Genomic DNA, 17,405 nt, shown 5'->3' on the forward strand with positions numbered 1-17,405 from the left:
CCTGTCCCATCATCCCCGTCCCCGGCATCCTCCATCTCCCGTCCCCGGCATCCTCCATCCCCGTCCCTGGCATCCTCCAGCCCACCGCCGAGAGCATACATTACATGCTCAGCGGCGCGGCTGCAGTGAGGCTCCCGGCTCCGGTCACGCTCAGCCGATCAGTGCACCACAGCGGCATCGGAGTCGGGGCTGATGGGATGGGGATGGAGGATGGAGGATGCTGGGGACGGGAGTTAAAGCACATACTCACAACGGGATGTCAATCCCGCTGCGAGTATGTGCTATCATAGGGGTGAATAATACTGGATCCGCAGCTGATCTTGCTGCGAATCCGCAGAAGTGAGATCCGCTGCGGATCCAGTAGGTGTGAAGGCACCCTAAAGGAAGCTTGGGGGACAACTGCTGTTCTGGCTCTAGGGAGCAAAATATTTTACTGAAAACTGAGGCCTCTTATTTGCAATTTCACAATTGTCAGTACAGCAAACAAATTCCATGATTACAGAGATTACACAACTAGTAACCAATGGAGATAAAAATAAATTAGTTAAAATATAATTTGTGAGCGTGTATTGCATTGGAAACTAGGGAGTTATTGGTTCATAAGGTCCCTGATGATCTTCCACTAAATATAAACCTAAGGTTCAGACTTCAAAATTGTCAGTACTGCACATATTCCATGATGGTAAGTGGACCTTATTTTTCACAGACTTGTAACAGTGAAATGAATTAACTAATAGTCTATTTACGCATAAAAATAAAAATCATACAAAATTTTAAATCATTCCTCTTAGGCTATGTTCACACACAGTATTTCCCTCAGCATGTTGGTCACTATTTTTTCAACTGAAACCAGGAGTGGGTTGAATAGACAGAAACTGTGCACATCTTTCCATTATATTTTTTTTCCTGCCACTTCCACTCCTGATTTTGGCTGCAAATACTGACCAAAATACTGACAGAAATACTGACCAAAATACTGATCAAAATACTGTGTGTGAACATAGCCTTAATAGGAATGTTTATATATTTTTCTTAGTCTTCTCTTTAAAAAAAAGGGTTTGTTTGTTTGTTTGTTTGTTTTTCTGTTTTAGGGGATATGGCTTTCATTAGAAAATATTATGTACTGATTGTTAGTTTGTGTTGGTTTAATTGCTATAATTTAAATACTTAAAGGGATTGTCCGGTAAAGATTCATACTGTATAATGCTGCCAGGGCTGTAGGGGACATGACACTGATGTATACTTAACTGCCCCATTCTCTGCCACTATAGGCGCTTTGACAACATCCAGTGACATGCCATTCCAACCAGAAATAGCTGCTCAGCATAAAGTCTGTGCCGAGCGATCATTTCCAATGGAAACAGCAGGTTAATGAATGTTGTCAAAACGATGACAGTAGCGGAGATCGGGACAGTCGGAAACTGGCAACTGGTGTAGAGTGGAAGAGGTAAGTATACATCTCTGTTATGTCCCTGCATCCCCAACAGCAATACACATTATGAATTTATCCTGGACAATATGGTATCATTTTCCTATTCCCTGGAAATAGGAATCTGGAATAAGTTGCATCTCCCAGATTGCGGTTTCTGCCATGCAACAATTATATTTTCCCTTACGTCCCATTGGCATCACAACGATAGGGGTATTTTCGCCCCTGCGAGCCCCTGGGACGAAGGAATTTTTAATGAAAACAATAGTAAAGCTTTATTAATCCCTCCTACAGGAAGTATAAATAAGCCCCCCCCCCATACACACCTCAGTCTTTTTTCTTCGTCCTAGTGACTAGCCCCAGTGGACCTTGCTCCCTCCTTTTACTATGTAGTGGGTTTATTCCTTTAAGAGGCAGGACCCAGTTACCTGGTTCCTGCATGTAGTTAGGCCATTTTTCTTGTTCGGGGCCCGCTGATGATGGTACAATTGTACAGATCTTCTGTTCCAGTGTGGGGCAGGAGCGTCCGGCTTACGGTAGCCATCTTGGTCGCGTCATCAGCGTCATCAGCGAGCGTACTATCGACTGCGCATGCGCATGCGTTCCACATGCGTTCCACTGATGCGGCGCAGGTAACAGACGTCATCAGGAGGGCCGGAAGTGGCCGGCCCGAGCGGCGGCGGCGGCGGCCTCGCTGCCAGGCTCCATCCCATTTAAATGGGACTCTTCATTCAGGTAGGACTAGGTCTGACTCCTGAGTCCTACCTAAGATACATTGTGTGTGACTGTGCTCCAGCGCCGCTGTGTTCTCTGTCTTGAGACTCCTGCAGTCTATTTGGAATGTAAGTACTCTGCTGCCATCTAGTGGCTGCTTCAGGGTATGACACCCTATGTTAGTTCAGGCAAGGCCTGTACTTATATGGGTTTTTTATTTCTGATGTAACCTTTCTGTTATTAGATGTCCGCTATGGAAACTAGCCCGTCGGGTAAAAGAACCTCCAAGCGCAAACATCTGGTCTGTGCTGATTGCGAAAATCCTTTGCCGGATGGATACGAATATCGTACGCACTACTATCAACCATAAGGTTCCAAATTTTGTTCATATTCATGATGTCTTATCTATTCATATGTGTATTACAGTACGTTGTACTTCATGCCGCCCAAAAGGTACTGGAGAACCTGATACTCAGGATGTGGTAATTTGGGTGAAGGATTATGTAGAGAAATCCCTTGCTAATAGGGACTGCCGTCATAAGAAGAAGTCTAAGCGTAGCATTTCACCTTCTGCCTCACAGCCTGTGAGTATATATTATTTGGGTGCACAGCAGGGATTATTACCCTAGCTAAGCTATGTTTTTTTACCCTAGGGGTCAGAATTTAAGGTGATAGATGAAGTGGGGTCTTCCTCCTCGTCTGATTCATCTTCACCTTCTGAGGATGAAAAGGAGATTTTCAAGGGTTATTTCCCTATGGACAGCATCTACAAGCTACGCAGAGCTGTTCAGGCTGAAATTCACCCTGAAGAAATCGAGGACGTAGCCTCAGCTTCGAGAAAGCCTAGGGCTTTTTCTATTGGGGAAACATCCATGTCTATGCTCTTTACTGAGTGGAAGAAACCGGAGAAAGCTCCGGTTCTAAGTAAAAAGTTTAAAACCTTGTATGTCCTCAAGGAGGACCAATGCAAGGATTGGGCCGATCCTCCTAAAGTAGATACTGCCATAGCCAAATTGTCTAAGAATACTGTCTTGCCCGCTGATGATGGTTCGAATCTCAAAGATCCAATGGATAGGAGAATTGAAGTAGCCTTTAAAAGATCATACACAGCCGCAGCTGCCCAAGGGGCAGTTGCTATATCGGCATTTGAAGTATCCAGAAGCCTTAGAAGATGGTTGGCTAAGGTGCAGGAGGATCTTGAGTCGGGAGTGAACCGGGACAAGGTCCTCCGTTCATTCAAAAAAGTCAACATGGGGGTTGATTTTTTATGCGACGCAGCTTCGCAGGAGACCCGCTTGGCAGCTAAATCTATGGCCCTGTCAACTGCTGGTCGCCGGGCCCTATGGTTAAGGCCATGGGCTGGCGATTCCAACTCTAAATTCCAGCTGTGTAATTTGGAGTATCAGCCGGGACGACTTTTTGGATCAGAGTTGGATAAAATTATGGAGGAAATGTCGGACAAGAAGGGTAAGTCATTACCCCTTTCTTACGTCGGTGGTTCGTATAAGAAACCTCGCGGATCCTTTCGTAGAGGCAGATCTCCTCAGCGTGGAAAGAGTCGTTATCAATCCCGAGGAAGAGGAAGATACTATAATAGAAGAGGTACAGGCAAGCAGCAAAAGGATTCTGCCAAGAAGCCGGATTTCTGACGCCAGAGGCATACCTGTGGGGGGGCGTCTCACTATGTTTCTTCCCGCCTGGAAAAAATTAATAAAGGATATGTGGGTAATAAGCATTATTCAAAGTGGTTATGTGCTTCCTTTGTTTCTTCCTCCCCCCCCAAGGTTTCTGGTGTCGCATCATTTAGGCCCGGTCAAACATCCCGTTATAGAGAAAGAAATCTTTCACCTGTTGGACATAGAAGCCCTGGAGGAAGTCCCTCTGTCAGACGTCGGTCTGGGAGTATACTCTCCGATTTTTCTCGTACCAAAGCCGTCCGGAAAGTGGAGGCTTATTATCGATCTGCGTTACTTAAACGGGTTCATGATAAAAAAGAGATTTCGCATGGAAAATATCAGATCCGTAAAAACCGTCCTCCAGGAGGGCGACTTTATGGTATCAATAGACCTCCAGGACGCATACCTCCACATACCTATTCTGCCAGCGCACAGAAAATATCTGAGGATTGCCATCCAGCTACAAGGGAAGGTAAGACATCTTCAGTTCAAGGTTCTTCCCTTCGGCATAACATCGGCCCCCTTTGTGTTCACAAAGGTAGTGTCGGCCATGATGGTTATCTTCAGACTTCAGGGAATAAAGATCATTCCCTATCTAGACGACTGGTTGATTATGGCTCAGACTCAGAGTCTTCTGAGCTTTCAGCTGAATTATGTCTTGGACATCCTTCAGCAGTTAGGGTGGCTGATCAACCAGGAGAAGTCAGAATTGGTGCCATCCAAAATAAAGACTTTTTTGGGTTTCATCATAGATTCCACGCAGATGAAGCTGTTCCTCTCAACACCCAGGCTGGTACGTATACAGAGGGGAGCCCAGTTTCTCATTCCTCCGCGTCAGGTGTCTCTTCGGACCCTAATGAGATTCCTGGGACTCCTTTCGTCAGCCACAGAGGCAGTTCCATGGGCACTATGGCATATGAGGTACCTCCAGAGAGAAGTCCTGACGAAATGGAACCGGAGCCTAGAAGACTTGGATACTATTCATGTCCTATCGACGGAAACTCGACAGTCTCTAACATGGTGGAGACAGGTGAAGCATGGAGCCTCCATAACCGAACCCCAGTGGATCACGATCACCACAGACGCTTCAGGTTCGGGATGGGGTGCACATCTAGAAGAGAGTACTGCGTCAGGGACATGGAATATCCAGGAGTCATCCCTTCCATCAAACGTACGGGAACTCAGGGCTATTTATCTAGCCCTTCTACACTTCGCTCCAAAGCTGTTACAGAAGGCGGTAAGGATCAGGACGGACAACACTGCTTGTGTCGCCTATATCAACAAGCAGGGAGGTACCAAGTCACCTCTACTTCTCAGGGAAGTGGAATACATCTTCAAATGGGCGGAACCCCGGTTAGCCAAACTATCTGCCCTTCATATCAGAGGTATTCACAACACTCTGGCAGATCGTTTGAGTCGGGGACTAACAGTGCCAGGGGAATGGTCGCTTTCGAGGAAGGTGTTCCTGCAGTTAACCGAAAGATGGGGAGTTCCTCAGATAGATCTCATGGCATCAACAAACAATGCCAAACTGAGGAACTTTTGCTCCCTGTACTCAGCCGACCAGCCAACGACGGTGGATGCGATGTCAATTCCATGGAATTTCCAGATGGCATACATCTTTCCGCCCATATCAATGATCCCCAGAGTTCTGGTGAAGATCAGGTTGGACCAAGCGTCAGTGATCATAATTACGCCGTTTTGGCCGAAGAGATCTTGGTTCACCCTGCTCATGAACATGAGCAGGGGCGAGTTCTGGAGACTACCGTTACATCACGACCTGATATCTCAGGGACAACATCTGTGTCAGGATCTAGCCAGCCTCAACCTCACGGCCTGGAGACTGAGAGGACCTTATTAGGTCCTGAAACTTTTTCAGAGACTGTTCTCCGAACTCTATCCCATGCACGCAGCGACTCCACAAACGCTTCATACGCGCGCATTTGGAGAATATTCCAGGCTTGGTGTACAGATAAAGGATGGTGTTCTTCTAAACCTTCTACTCCTCAACTCTTAGAGTTTTTACAAGAGGGGTTTGACAAAGGTCTTACTCCAGGGTCCATTAAGGTCCAGATAGCAGCTTTATCTGCACATCTGAACTCTAGACTTTTTCAAATAACTGAGGTAAAAAATTTTGTGAAAGCTATCACGAGATTAAGACCCAGGGTAGACAGGTATGTCGACTCCTGGGATCTTTCTTTCGTCCTCAGGTGTTTATGTCTCCAACCATTTGAACCCCTGGAGGAGGTAGAAATTAAATTCCTAACCTTAAAATGTACACTGCTTTTGGCCCTTACTTCTGCCAAGCGTGTCGGGGAGCTTCAGGCTCTGGGCTCAACTACTCCGTACATCACTTTTCTCCAGGACAAGGTGATTCTAAGATTTTTACCTGGATTTCTACCCAAGGTTGCTTCATTCGTTAACATTAACGAACCTATTGTCCTTCCAGTATTTTCTCCTTCGAATCCAGCCCATCAGGATGTTGATTTTTCCCTTTTAGATGTTCCTAGAACTCTAAGAATATATCTGGACAGAACTAGTTCAATAAGGAAGGAGGAAAATTTGTTGGTTTTATTTGCAGGGAAGAACAAGGGCAAAAAAGCTTCTAAGCCTTCCATATCAAGGTGGATATGTGAGGCCATTGAATTATCTTACTCCTCGGCGGGTAAGACACCGCCTTTATTTACCAGGGCGCATTCCACTAGAGCGGTTGCCTCTAGTTGGGCGGAACGGTCCTCGGTATCTCTGGAAAATATATGCCAAGCTGCGTCTTGGTCATCCTTATCCACTTTTGTTAAACATTACAGAATAGATACCAATCTTTCTGCGAGAACGGCTTTTCCTAGGTCAGTTCTTAATGCAGCTGTATCAGACAACCCACCCTCTGGGGATATTACTTGCTAGTTCCCCTATCGTTGTGATGCCAATGGGACGTAAGGGAAGCAAAAATTATTATGTTAATTTGTTTTCCCTAAGTACCATTGGCATCACAAGTCTCCCTCCCTATTTTGTTGTTCTTGTAAATGACTGAGGTGTGTATGGGGGGGGGGCTTATTTATACTTCCTGTAGGAGGGATTAATAAAGCTTTACTATTGTTTTCATTAAAAATTCCTTCGTCCCAGGGGCTCGCAGGGGCGAAAATACCCCTATCGTTGTGATGCCAATGGTACTTAGGGAAAACAAATTAACATAATAATTTTTGCTTCCCTGTGGTTTAATATTTGCTTGGATCTGATGACACCAGCTTTGCGCATTTTGTTGGTACTTTACTTTTGTGTTTCATTGGATAAGATGCAACACATTGCATAGCCATAAATAATTGCTTCTATTGATAGTTCAGTGAGTTTCCAGTTCAACTCCTACTGCAAACATTAAGATAACTATTAAAGGGGTACTCCGGTGAAATGTTTTTTCTTTCAAATCATCTGGTTTCGGAAAGATATACAGATTTGTAATTTACTTTTATTTAAAAATCTCCATTCTTATCAGCTGCTTTATGTCCTGCAGTAAGTGGTGTTTTTTTCTAATGTGACACAGGGCTATCTGCTGCTGTCTGTAACAGGAACTGTCCGTATTAGTAGCAAATCCCCACTGAAAACCTTTTTTGCTTTCTGGTTCTAATTATTAAAAAAAAATATCTAGGTTATGAATTACCTGTAACATAAAGAAAAAGTATAAGGTTTGCGCTTAGTATACTATACAATTCAGTATAGCAAAATGTATCCACATTGTTGCCCAATATCAGAGAAAAGGGTATGTTTACTATTTAAATAACTTACTAAATACCAACAACCAAAAAGCGTTACTCCACACAAAACTGACACACGTCTTATGCCTAGCACAAGGCAAGTGCATGATGCAGTAACCTCTTCGGTGGTTTGATGTTTTCTGAATACATTTGCTATTTAACTTAGGCTGGGTTCACACTACGTATATTTCAGTCAGTATTGTGGTCCTCATATTGCAACCAAAACCAGGAGTGGATTAAAAACACAGAAAGGATCTGTTCACACAATGATGAAATTGAGTGGATGGCCGCCATTTAATGGCAAATATTTGCTGTTATTTTAAAACAACGGCTGTTATATTGGAATAATGGCCGTTATTTACTGTTATATGGCGGCCATCCACTCAATTTCACCATTGTGTGAACAGAGCCTTTCTGTGTTTTTAATCCACTCCTGGTTTTGTTTGCAATATGAGGACCACAATACTGACTGAAATATACGTAGCGTGAACCCAGCCTAACACTGTGAGGCAATGTTCACAAAGTGAGCTGTAATTTTAGGGGTGAAAAAATGCAGAGTTGTTAATTAAAAGAAATTAGAAATTTATTTGTTTTTTGCTCTTGGGGCGTTTTTTGACTTATTTCACACAAGCCTTTTATTGGCTGTAGCAAATGCTATATCTCAAAACCCAGAAGTAGTAGTCGTTCTGGATTACTTCAGCTCAGCTTCAACTGAAGTGAATAGGAACAGGATTCAGTAACTGGCTATGTTAACACATTGTTTTTTTTTTAGTAAAGAACGGACACTGATTGCAATGGCATCAGCTTCCGTTCTTTACTGCAAGGAGGGCATTGCTTTGAAGTCAATGCAATGCCGCCCGCTGTGTTCACATAGTGTTATTCTAATAGTCCATTTACACAAAGTGAAAATAGCCCAATCGTTTAACGATTTTAAAGCAACAATTTGCTTTTTATAACGATCAGCATTTAGAAGAATAAATCAATAGAAAAATCGTTAGAAAAATCGTTATTGCGATCGTTTTTAAGATCGCTGTGTTTACACGAGCCGATTATCACTCAAATGTGATCGTTGTTGCAAAAATTCAAACTATAATTGTTCCGTGTAAACAGCGTCCGGAAATGACAGCAGTTCACACAATGTAATGTGCAGCGGCGGCCGCACAGTGCATTGAAGTGAATGGCTAATTGATTTGCAGGCACACCCGATGGTGCCCGCTATTCAATAGTAAAAAAAGAACATCACTGCAACCGATACAGAGGTATCGGCTGCAGGAACGGGCTGGGTGAAGCCAGACGGGCGCTGTTAAGCGCTGTGTGAACTTAGCCACTGAAGTGTATCCAATAAATAAAGAAACCAGATCTTCTCTTCACTTTCCAGCTTCAGCGCCACAACTATGCCAAACAGTAGATTTGCAGGGGTGCCAGGTGTCGTTTCATGATATAATAAATCATGCACCAGATACAATGCATTTCTGGTCTGGAAGTGACCCTTCTGCACATGCAGTTTTTTCCAGGTTAAAAACATATATCTAGTATCTAATAAAGTAGCATCTTGTGATGAATTTATTGGTTTATGGCAATGATGCAAATGCAGGTCCATATGTTCCATACAGGCATATCATATTGTGGGCTTTTTATGCAAAGCCTAAGGATAGGCTATTAATACAAATTTATTGGAAAACTCCTTGTAGTTTATATTCACATTATGTATTATATGTATAAGCAGCATTTCTTAACTGCTACTAGTGTAAATGTTTTTTTTTCTTTGTTTTTTTTAAATTTTAGAAATTCCTTGTGGCACTTGCATTTGGTGCTGGGATCCTTGTGGTCGCATGCAATGCATTCTGTTTCAATGGTTTAAGCAAAGGTGTACATGGGGAAGAACCTGCAGGTTAGTGTGAATGAATTTACCCCAAATTAGCCGTATACTGTTAATATTAGTTTTTACATTTTACTAGTGACTGTATAGTTTTACTGGTGATTGTATAGTTTACTAGTTACAAAGTTTGGCTAGTAGTTGCTTTAAAGTTGTACTATCTTCATTTTACTGGCAATAATCAATTTAAGAAGCAGTAGGGCACTGGATACGATGTTTCACATATTGCAGACACTTATGGTCTGTTTACACTGAGCGATAATTTGCCCAATCAATCGTTTAACGTTTTTGAAGCAACAATTTGGTTTTTATAATGATTAGCATTTAGAAGAAGAGATAAATGGTTATAAAAATCATTATTGCGATCGTTTTTAAGATCGCTTAAGCCCATCTCATACATAGAGTGACTGTTCACACAAAGCGATCTGTGAATTTTTAGCGAACCACCAACAATGTTTTGAGAACATGTTGAAAGATCGCAATGAACGATTTTTCGCTCATTGCTTGATCGTTTGCTGTGTTTACACGAACAGATTATCGCTCAAATGTGATCGTTATTGCAAAAATTCAAACGATAATCATTCCGTGCAAATGCATCATTAGTCCATTACATTTTGGGTTATGTTCTCACTACGTCTTTTTTTTTTTTTTTTTTTACCACTTCACTTTTACGATGTGTAAACGCTCCAGCCAGGATCCCATTGAAAATAAGGCATTGTTCCACCCCGCAAAAAGTACGGCCGCTGTTGCCATCGGAAACAACGGCCGTACTTTTACGTAGTGTGAACAGAGCCTAATATTGTAATACTGATGCATATTACCATCTTAAACATCTATGGCATATTCATCAGATTGGTCATAAATATCTGATAGACACAGGTCACTATTCAGTGACCTACACTTGTATCTATATGCAGGGTCCCAGCCAGTCCTGTCTGGCCAAGTTGTGGAAGCCAGGGGTGGCAAGGATGCCCAACATCTTAGTTTATATAGGGTTTTATATGGTTATTGAGGATTTGTATGTTGACTTTTTTTTTTATTTCAATTTTAATTTCTAGGATGTTACTATAGAAAAAGAATTTATCCACCCAACAGTCAGTGGCGGACAAAAGATTGTTTGAACTGTACATGCGGTTCTTCTGGACGCTTTGAATGCTGCTCAGCGTAAGCTAAATCCTTCACTAAATCATCATAAGGCTATGTTCACACAAGGTTTTTTCAGCACCGTTTAAAATTACGTCCATCATTTTGAGTCTAAAATAACAGACTTCATTTAGCTGTCTAGCCTTCCCTTAGTGCAATGAGAGCTGTTGGTACATTATTTTAGTTTAGGGGTAACTAATTGGTCTTTGGGTGTGTCTTTAATTGAAAAGTCCATTGAATTTAATAGTAAGGGTATGTGCCCACTGAGGAAATGTGACGGAAAATCCGTCATGGAATTTGCCGCTCTTGCCCGAGCGCGTCTCCGTCCGTGTCATAGACTCCATTCTATGCACGCGCGGATTCTGTCGTCCATCCAAAGAATAAACGTGTCCTTAGTGTGTACATACCCTAAAAATGGAGAAAGAACGGTGAAAAAAGAAACAACTAATAAACGGTGTAAAAAGGAATCAGGTCTGGTATGACGATGTGCAGACTGCTCTTCTGATAATTGATTCAATGTGGAAATTTGTTTATGTTTTAAGCAGTTAAAAAGCATGAAGAATGCAATTCTGACAATGTTTTTACATGTAGAGCAATGCATGTGGCCGAAAACATGCTCCCCCCACTCTCCCCAAGAAAGGGCGTCTTCAGGCTTAGTGCCTAGGGCAGCAGCAGCTGGTAATACGGCCCTGGTGCTAGGCCAAATATAACTGCTCTCACTTGATGCCCCCCTGAATAATTGTCTCACACATATTGCCTCAATGGTGCCAGGAAGAAGAGTGCACCCAAAATGTAATAGTTACAGATCTGGTCTTTACACAATTATACCTATGACTTATAATATATTTTATAACACAGAATATAATGTGCTTTTCTTCTTCTATAAATAGTTATGGAAAACCAGTGAACTATGATAAGGAGACATGCAAATTTGTGTTTGACAAGAAGGAGTGTGTTTACAAACTGATTCCAAATGAAGATCCAACCAAACAATGTCAATCATATGGAATGGTGGGATAACCAGTTGTCTGCAATGTCCACCTCAATACTGATCTTTGTTAAGAAAAATAGTCAAATTTATTTACCATGTACTGTTCAGGGTAACATAAAATAAAAACCTATTATTAAAAAAAAAAACAAAAAAAAAACATTTTTCTTTCATGGCATTTTGATGATTTAGTTACACTCGATCCCACTGTTTGTTTTTGTCTAACATATACATTTTATACACTTGAAAGGGAAAATAAAACATATTTTGAGGAACAGGTCAAGAATACAGAATACACAGACTAGGTGAAGCCCTGACACTGTTCCCACCAAACTGTTCCTGCCTTTTGGGTAACCCGGCCAGTGTTGAACTGGGGTTTCTGAGGCCCACCAGAGGAAACGATCCGGTGGGCCTACCAATGAGGAACCAGTGAGAAATGACACGTCAGTCAGTGTTTGTGCAGGTTCTAAAGCTGGGGGCCCACCAGAACATCCCCCAGTCCAGTCAAACACTGAACCTAATTCTTTAACAGGCCGGCCCTAACCTGCAACTGCTCTAATTTCAGACCGCAACTGCTGTGAAGTGAGTGCAAACACAAGACACAGACAAGACATACGAAATACACAGTAATAGAGAGGTCAGCAAGCCAGGTCAATAACTACCGGCCAATAAAGTACAAAGTCAGTGGTCAGAGGGATAGTCTGGAGAACAAGAGCCAAGGTCTTAGGCCCCCTTCACACGTCCGGAAAAACCATCCGGATTTCAGGACCCATACACTTTCATTAGTCACGGACACCCTTCTGGATTTTTCGGGAAGGCTGTCCATTCTGGAAAATAGGACCGGAATTTTTAGAACCGGTCCTATTTTTGTCTGGAATTCCAGCCCGGACGCCCCCATAAAAGTCTATGGGAACACCGGAATCACGGGCACTTTCCTGATGCACAGGAATGCCGGGACTCCTCACCCGCACCATGCCCAGAAACCCCCCTGCTGACAGGTCATGATGGGAGTTGTACTTCTGCAGCCTATGGCCATCCAGGTTGCAGAAGTAGAACTCCCATCATGCCCTGCTGACGGGTCATGGTGGGAGTTGTACTTCTGCAGTCTGTGGCCATCCAGGTTGCAGAAGTACAACTCCCATCATGCCCTGTCAGCAGGGCATGATGGGAGTTGTAGTTCTGCACCCTGGGTGGCCGCAGGCTGCAGAAGCACATCTCCCATCATTTCCTATTTTTTTCTTCTGATCAGGAAATCCTGAAGGCTTTTCCTGATGGTTTCCTGATTGCTTCCTGAAGGTAAAAATGGATTACTGTCAGGAAATACTGATATTTTCCTGATACTTTCCTGATGCCATTTGAGGCCTCCTGATCCGGATTTCCTGACAGTAAAAACTGACACGGACGTGTGAATGGGACAGCAACAAGCTATCAGACAAAGTAAATAGCAAAAGATAGCTAACTTAGTCGCTGCAAATGAAGGCTATAGCAGTGAACTAGAACATGGTGGGGTTAGTAGTTACATAGGGACTGAAGTTCCATCCCCAGAATGAGATTGGAGCAGGGACTCCAGCCCCTCCTCCAGAACCAAATCTGACTGGCAGGGAAAACTGAGACTGCGTCGGTAGTCATGTTTTGTGTTTATATTATATGTTTTTGCATTTGTCTGAGCTCTGTCTCAACACTGCCCTACTCCTTCTACCTCAGTAATTGATTTTCTTTCCACGCCCATCTCTCCACTGCATATACAGTATCTCTCTGGCAACTTAACAGTTAACCTTTATTTTGCTTTAAATTGTCACTCTGCACTTATCCTTCACCTTTCTAGCCTTGGTTCTTGGTCTCCTTCTGGACCAGACACCCAACCTCCTATAAAACAACCCCAGCCAGTTAACCCTTTGTTGTCTATTAGACTGGTTCTATCTAGGGTGTTTGGCATTCCCTAAACTTTCTCTGTGTATCTTTTGGCTTTCCTGACCCCGGCTTCTGCTCCCTTACTACCCTTGTTATCTGGCTTCCCTGACCTTTGCCTATTGTGACCTGACTATTCTCTGGACTCTGTTTTGGTACATCTGCTTGGACCACCCCTTATTTGTTTGTTTGTTTGTCTAGTCTTACTTCTGTGTTCCACATATCTCAACTCATTCTCCCCACCGCACAGGGCTGCACAAAATTGACCCCCACCACTGGAGGTGCACTTTAATCTTTGGCCAGGATTGGTGGGAAATTGGCTTAGACAATTCTAATAATTGATTTAAAGGACAACTCCGGCGAAATTTTTTTTTGGCTTATTTAACACACATTACAAAGTTATATAACTTTGTAATGTGGTTAAATACCCGGTCTGGCCCCCTTCCCCCACTTTCCGACCCCCGACCCCCCACCCCGGAAGTTAAAGAATATATACATTACCTAATACGGTCGTCACGGTCCTCTTCTCTGGTGTCGGGTGATGTCAGAGCTGGGGGCGGTCCGGGTCTTCTTCCTCCTCGGCGTCTTCATTTAGAGTGAATGGGAGAGAAAAGGCTGCTGGTGCACATGCGCACCAGCAGCCTTTTCATTGGCTGGAGCGCATCACATGGCTTCCAGCTTGCTCAGCCCTGATTGGCTAAGCTTGCTGGAAGCCATGTGATGCGCTCCAGCCAATGAAAAGGCTGCCGGTGCGCAAGCGCACTGGCAGCCTTTTCTCTCTCATGGACCCGGAAGCAAGAGACATCGCTGGACGGCGGAGGCAGGTGACGGTGAGGCGGACGGCGGGCGAATGGAGTGGTGATCGTCACCGGAGGGATGGTGAGTATGGTGTCTGTGTGTGTCTGTGTTTTTTTTTGGGGGGGGGGGGGTCCCGCCGGAGTTGTCCTTTAATATTACAAACCCATTTATATTTTAGACAATTAAAAATACACCTCTACGTCTGTCTGAAAGGACAGGAAGTAACATTTTATAAACCAATTTAAAACTATGAAGAGATGTCCAGAATCAGCAGGCCACAAAGCATACTCGCTCTTTAGTCTTCTTCATCTCATACATTACTTGCCACATCCCAGTTCTCTAGGTCAGGTGCAGACCCATGCAGCTCAGCAATTCACACAGTCATTCATCTCACTGATAGGGAATGCTAAAAGGTTTGATGTGCTGACACTTTTTTATGCCTGTATCAGTGGCGTAACTACCAGGGTCACAGCGGTCGCCCCTGCGACCCGGCCCGCCGCAAGGCCCCCCCATCAATCACTCTTGTGACTGCAAGCATTGTTTTGTTTGCGGTCACAAGAGTCCGGATCTGTCTGGCCCCGGCTGCCGGGGTGTCCCATCCTATCCCCGACAGCGCACGCATCAGAGAGCTCCCTGTGTAACTGGGGCCCTGTCTTCCGGTACAGGGAGCGCTTGTTAGAAATGCTCCCTGTGCCGGAAGTCACAGCCCCGGTGCACAGGGAGCTTTCTGATGTGCGCGCTGCCAGGGATAGGACGGGACAGGCGAATGCTGCAGGAGGGGGCCATCTACATGGGGGGGGGGAGATGGGGCCATCTACAAGGGGGTGAGAGTGGCCATCTATAAGGGGGGAGTGAGGGGGCCATCTACATGGGGGGGGAGAAAGGGGGCCATCTATAAGGGGGGAGAGAGGGGGGCCATCTATAAGGGGGGAGAGAGGGGGGCCATCTTTAAGGGGGAGGGTAAAGGGGGAGAGGGGGCCATCTATAAGGGGGGAGAGGGGGGCCATCTATAAGGGGGGCAACATAGAGGGAGAGGGGGCCATCTATAAGAGGGGGCAACATAGGGGGAGAGGGGGCCATCTATAAGGGGGGAAAAATAGGGGGAGAGGGGGCCATCTATAAGGGGGACAACACAGGGGGGGTCATCTATAAGGAGGCTACATAAAGGCAGTGGCATATATTATTAGGGGGTCACATTGAATCGCCTACCCACTAAATGAGGGTGTAAAGGGGCCAATACAAATGTGCAGTTTGTAGCGAGATGAGGATGATGCCAGAGTGAGGAGCCTAATATGTCTGTCTGGAAGATTCTGTGGATTCGTGGCTTGGAGAAGTTCTTATAATGGCCCAGGGCAGATGAAGAAGAAGATGAAAAGAGAAGAACTCTGATCAGAGAAGACATCACCTGTGAGTCCCCTGATGTAACTGCACTGTAATGTAAAAATCCAAAATGGCGGAAATCAGGGCACTGCCTCCCACAATAGACATCAGACCCAGTGGTCGAACCTTAATTATTAGTTATCACCGACGTTCAAGGACCACTATAGGGCATATAAAATATAACTTTTAATAATTTATTAAAAACACGATCCATATACAACATAAACACCCATGGACACCTTATCGTGTGCTATATATACAGTGTACTTTCCTCATGGGCACCAATGGATGGGGGGAAACATATAGCCTAATGGCATACAGCCAGAGATGCTGGTATAATGCAATGGGGAGATGGTGAGGAGAAGGGGGGGGAGGGGTGATGGAGCACCCTACTCTAGACCCAGATACCCTCTTTCCCTGCCTTTTGGGGTGCCCACCTCCTTAACAGGGTGGCCCCAACCATGATGGCAGTCCCTCTCCTGTTACAGGTGCCCAGGAGAAAATAACAAACGAAGAGACAGAAGACAGAAAAGTGTGCAAAAAAGTGACAACTCAAACCACCTACAACACAATAAAATGCAGCAGTAGGATGTACGCATGTAACTATTAGAAGTACGTATTGGGTAAACCGCACTCGTTCCGACGCGTTTCTGCCGTCCGGTTCTCAGACGGGTTCATCAGGGAACAACTCTAGCACTCCAAAGAGGATGCGCCCTGCATTGTAACTGCTGTAAAGATCTCCTCTCAATGAAATGGACCTCTTATGATAAAATACACCAATACATGATATAACAAGTAACTCGTGATGCATACGGTAGCAGGGAAGTAGCCAGCCCACAAGATGTCAGTTATACTAATCCCTATAACAATATAACAGGTATGGAGTAAAAAGCCCAATGTCTATGAATACATATGTACCAGAGTATTAAGTATAGATAAGGCTACTTAGCTGGAGCTTGCTGGGTCAGAAGGTGGTAGTGGTCTGATCACTGTCTCAAGAGAGTCCATGATCCCCCCATGATGAGAGGGAGATGCCAGACAGGGAGCCTGCTGGTCTTTTATACCATCAGCCTGTGTTACTTCCTGGTACAGGTCACGTGACATCTCCCATTAAGGTACTGGGCCATAAATTTCCTACCTAGAAAATGATACTCCATGTTCCTTAAGACAATAGGGGCACCATATTAGCCACCCACTGATTCGTGGCTTGGAGAAGTTCTTATAACGGCCCAGGGCAGATGAAGAAGATGAAAAGGGAAAACTCTGATCAGAGAAGACATCACCTGTGAGTCACCTGATGTAACTGCACTGTAATGTATATGATGTATAGCACCTATCTATATGACTGTATGAGGTGATAGTGATCTGTGTACAGTGGATCTTATTCAGTAGCAGCGGTGGTGTTAGTCAGTATGTGTTGGTGTTAGTAGCAACATTGGTGTTAGTCAGTATGTGGTGGTGTTAGTCAGTATGTGGTGGTGTTAGTCAGTATGTGGTGGTGTTATTCAGTAGCAGCGGTGGTATTAGTCAGTAGCAGCAGTGGTGTTAGTCAGTATGTGGTGGTATTAGTCAGTATGTGGTGCGTTATTCAGTATGTGGTGGTGTGAATCAGTATGCAATAGTGTTAGTATGCAGTGGTATTAGTCAGTATGTGGTGGTGTTAGTCAGTATGTGGTGGAATTATTTGTTACTTTTTTCTGGTAAAGTGTTTTATTGGTCTTAGTATACTGGATTTGGTCACCAA

General features: G+C 44.2%; 1 protein-coding gene across 2 annotated transcripts in view; it reads left to right on the top strand.

Moving 5' to 3' along the window:
• LOC138799397 (beta-microseminoprotein-like) overlaps positions 1-11,717 on the top strand; it is a 72,159-nt gene extending 60,442 nt beyond the window's left edge. The window contains exons 1-4 of one of the 2 annotated variants that reach the window (XM_069980505.1): positions 577-682; positions 9,354-9,459; positions 10,503-10,608; positions 11,478-11,717. In XM_069980505.1, the coding sequence (XP_069836606.1) occupies positions 677-682; positions 9,354-9,459; positions 10,503-10,608; positions 11,478-11,607 (348 nt within the window). In that variant the 5' untranslated portion in view covers positions 577-676 and the 3' untranslated portion in view covers positions 11,608-11,717. Of the gene's footprint in view, positions 1-576; positions 683-9,353; positions 9,460-10,502; positions 10,609-11,477 lie in introns of those variants that run through there. The other variant, XM_069980506.1, reaches the window with a different exon arrangement.
• The last annotated feature ends 5,688 nt before the right edge of the window (positions 11,718-17,405 follow it).

The sequence above is a fragment of the Dendropsophus ebraccatus genome, chromosome 8, assembly GCF_027789765.1.
Source record: "Dendropsophus ebraccatus isolate aDenEbr1 chromosome 8, aDenEbr1.pat, whole genome shotgun sequence".
NCBI classification, from domain to species: Eukaryota; Metazoa; Chordata; class Amphibia; order Anura; family Hylidae; genus Dendropsophus; species Dendropsophus ebraccatus.